A 3,773-nucleotide genomic window follows, 5' to 3' on the forward strand; every position below is an offset into this window, starting at 1 on the left:
GTGTGTTTCTCACGCGGGGGGATTTTAAAACGTACAATCTTGTTTTGGTTTATATCTGTTAAAAGTTAATGATGTTGTCTACGTTCTGTGACTTGTGATTTTGTATTGGCTCTTGTTTATTTCCCACACGTTTTATAGATGTCTGATTAACACCATATGCATAGACACATACCCTCGCGGGAGAAAAACAAGAAAATGAAAATGCAACCATAAAATCAGTTAACCTTGATTTGTAAAGCCATTTAAAATTTTTAAGATGGACTTTGTGTGTTTTGTCTTTATTTTTTAACGAAACAATAAAAAAGATGCTTTGTCATAGATCGAAAGCGCAGCTCTATGTTGTATCATCAATAAAATTGATGCACGTATGCACTTTTCCACGTTCTAAAAAATATAATTGCTAACTAGAAATATCTATATTTGAAATGGGAAAGTCAATCAATGAATTCATTTGAATAATATATTAAATATTGACTTTTAAACGCTTTCATTAGTTTCACTTTTCTTTCATACAAAATTAATTGCGAACGTGACTTGAAAGGTTATCGGCCTTGACCAACTTGACGTATTCCGTGTGAAATTGATTAAAGACTGTTACTTAATCATACGTCATTGTAACAGCATATACATTGATGTCGTCGATTTTAATTGGTCCCAACTTATTTGAAGAAAATAAACCATAAAGGTAAGCATGCACCAAAGAGTAGACAAGGCCTTCAACAGGAATGCTGCATAATCAATGTTTATGATAGCCTAAAATAAAATATGAACAAACTTAAAAGGTACGATGCTAAATTTTGTACCTTTAGTCATATTTGTTTTGAACGTTAAGTATAGTTGTTCATAAATCTTATATACCACTTATCTTAAATAAAATATAAGACTTTAAATTTGCAACTGTGTCTTTAATGAATGGCATGTTGTTGGTATCTGTTTATGCAATAGATATTAGCCTGCTTAGCATCCAGTAACTAACACATTTTATAGCACAAACATCAATATATAAAGTTGTATAACTTGTTAAACAAAAAGAGAAAAAAAAAACAATTTAGGACGTTATCTGTTCAAACTTATATTCTGTTAAAAGAATTATCTATTAGTTTATAAAACAACTTTTGTTATAGCAACGATGCCTACATGTTTGTAGTCAAAACAACTTATTAAGCTACCCCATGATATTAATTAAAGATAATTTATGATAGATTTAGTGAGATCAAACTCCATGCAGAGGAAATTATTTATTTGTTTTCTCCTAATGCAATATACATATATATATTTGCAGACGTGACTAGAGAGGTGATTAGCCTAGGAATGACAAAGCGGTTTTCGTTGGAAATTATTATCATGTTGAATTCATCATTCGTATAGCATCACACACAACAATATCGGTATTAATTTAAAACGTATTCTTAGATCGTCTTAGGTTCTTAAGGGTATAGAACAGTGCACTTGTATGTGTTAAGTTGCGACCTTCCCCATTTTCAAGTTTTAAACATTATTTAGCACTGATTATCTATTCTTCCCTAAAATTATCAACAACATTTGGTAGTGTTCTTGTTGCTAAATTCTCAATTTTCTCCTATGAAGATTGTTTAGATATGAAAGTTTATGTTTTAGCCAATGGCTTTGTCTACTATTTCTTTTACGTGATGGTTACTTCGAACCTCCTCCAGTAGCTATATATATGTTTTTGCTATTTTGACTAGATTCTTTTTTGTAAAATAGATATTAATTTTACCGACAATTTTGTTGCATACTTTTTTTTAATTTTTAGCAACATAATAATTTTATTAATTGTTTTGTCTTATGTTGCGAATTACCTGTTATGTTTATAGCTTTATAGTCAGATTTCGAAAGAAAAACAAAAAAAAAACTTGCATAGAAACGGAGCACCGTGCAAATTAAAATACAAGAAGTACATGTCGCCTAAATTGAAACGTTTCAAATCAACACAAGCTTTATCACGTTTGAAGTTCGATATATTGATATCTAAATATAACTTAAAGATAAAAATTTCTTTCATCAGGAAGCTTAAATGTGGCAAAATGGCGACTGCACCGTTAGATATCGGGGAAGAAAAAGACGACCTGCTGACTTGTAGTATATGTCTACAGATCTTTAAACATCCTAAATATTTGCCATGTCTTCATACATTCTGTAAGTTATGCATTCATACATACATCCAGTCATCCACTGTTAAGGAAAATAATAATAAAGGTTTTAGATGTCCAGTTTGTAGAACATTTGTATCTATTGGGGGCAATCCAGACATTTGGGCGGAGGAGCTTCCGAACAATCATTTAATCATATCGATGATTGACCGACAAGCAATACAGAAATTAGAAAAGTTATGCAACGCATGCGAACTTAGCAATGTTCAGCAGAAGGCTGTGTCATGGTGTTCTGTATGTCAGGAAGCACTGTGTTCTGTCTGTGAAAACTGCCATCGTAAGTTTAAAATGTCTTCAAAGCATAAAATTCTGACATTACAAGAGGTTCAAGAAGGCCAGAAAACAGCTGTTTCTGGATTGGTTACATGCGATACCCATTCGGATAAATATGTCGAGATTTTTTGTGTAGATCATTCTAAACCATGTTGCACTGTTTGTGCAACAGTAAAACATCGTAAATGCGAAACAGTCGTTGTAATAGAAGAAGCTGCAGTCGGTATGAGAGAATCCGAGAAGATGGCCGAATTTATAGAGCTTGTTATGCAGTGGGAAAATATGCTTGAAAAGTCTATGCAAGACACAGAGGAAAATGTTGCAAGCGTGGCACTTTTGGAGAACAATATATTCTCAGAAATTGAAAAGTTGAGGAGAGAAATAATCGAAAACGTCAACAAATTAGAAAACGCTACAAAAGAAGAGTTAACCACAAAAAAGAAAGTGATAATAACAGAACTTACAGACAGGCTAAGTGAAATAACCAGCTTAAAGTCGACCGTTAATAACTGGCACAAGATATTGAGTACATGTAAAACAGATGGGTCCGACATTCAGTGTTTGATTGAGTTTAATAAATTGATTCCGATGAAAGAAAAAATCGAATCTGAAATTGAAAAAGTTACATCGGCCTTTGATGAAAGGTCATTTCTATTCGAAAGAAACCGTCTCGTAGGAGATTTCCAAGAAACTGTAAAATCCCTAGGTGAAATAAGAGTTGTGAATCAACAACAGACTGTAAAGCTGGAGTCTATTAGTGACTCTACAATTGACGCAATTACAAAAACAGATAACGAAAAAGTTAAATCACAAAGTGAAATAAGCATGTTTAATCTTAGACAGAGACATTTGAATAAGCCACCCAATTCTTCTACAGATTATTTGGTCCGAAGATTGCGAAGTGGAAACTCGTCTTACCGTTGATGCAGGAGATAACAATGACAAGACAATAAGTTGAATATTCATTTAAGACGTTTTATATGTAGTTTCAACACAAACACACTTTTGATGTTTGATCCTGCTGTAAAAATTCAAAGCGACCTTCAGCCTGATGGTCGACCATATGATAACAAAAACAGTCAATACAGTTTATCATTACACCGGGGTTTTCGATATCACAAACTAGTCATAACATTTACTAAATATTGTCATCGATACAAGCTTCATTCGTAAATATAAATCAACATACAAACAACTGAATCAGATACGTTCTGCAGGTACTTCACATCCAATCATTTAGGGTAATTTTCTTTACAAAGCACACATATATCGGAATTCATTTCAAAAGCTTAAGCTGTGGTCAAACTTTACCCGATAGCTCGAACGGAC

General features: G+C 32.8%; 1 protein-coding gene across 1 annotated transcript; it reads left to right on the forward strand.

Moving 5' to 3' along the window:
- Nucleotides 1-2,185: 2,185 nt before the first annotated feature.
- Nucleotides 2,186-3,368, forward strand: LOC143051046 (uncharacterized). The gene has a single exon (XM_076224104.1). It carries the CDS (start codon nucleotides 2,313-2,315, stop codon nucleotides 3,366-3,368), a length of 1,056 nt encoding a protein of 351 aa, XP_076080219.1. The 5' UTR covers nucleotides 2,186-2,312.
- The last annotated feature ends 405 nt before the right edge of the window (nucleotides 3,369-3,773 follow it).

The sequence above is a fragment of the Mytilus galloprovincialis genome, chromosome 11 (assembly GCF_965363235.1).
Source record: "Mytilus galloprovincialis chromosome 11, xbMytGall1.hap1.1, whole genome shotgun sequence".
In the NCBI taxonomy this organism is placed as follows: domain Eukaryota; kingdom Metazoa; phylum Mollusca; class Bivalvia; order Mytilida; family Mytilidae; genus Mytilus; species Mytilus galloprovincialis.

Coding starts and splice junctions, on each gene's coding strand:
- LOC143051046 (XM_076224104.1), top strand. CDS start 2,313: ATGATTGACCGACAAGCAATACAGAAATTAGAAAAGTTATGCAACGCA.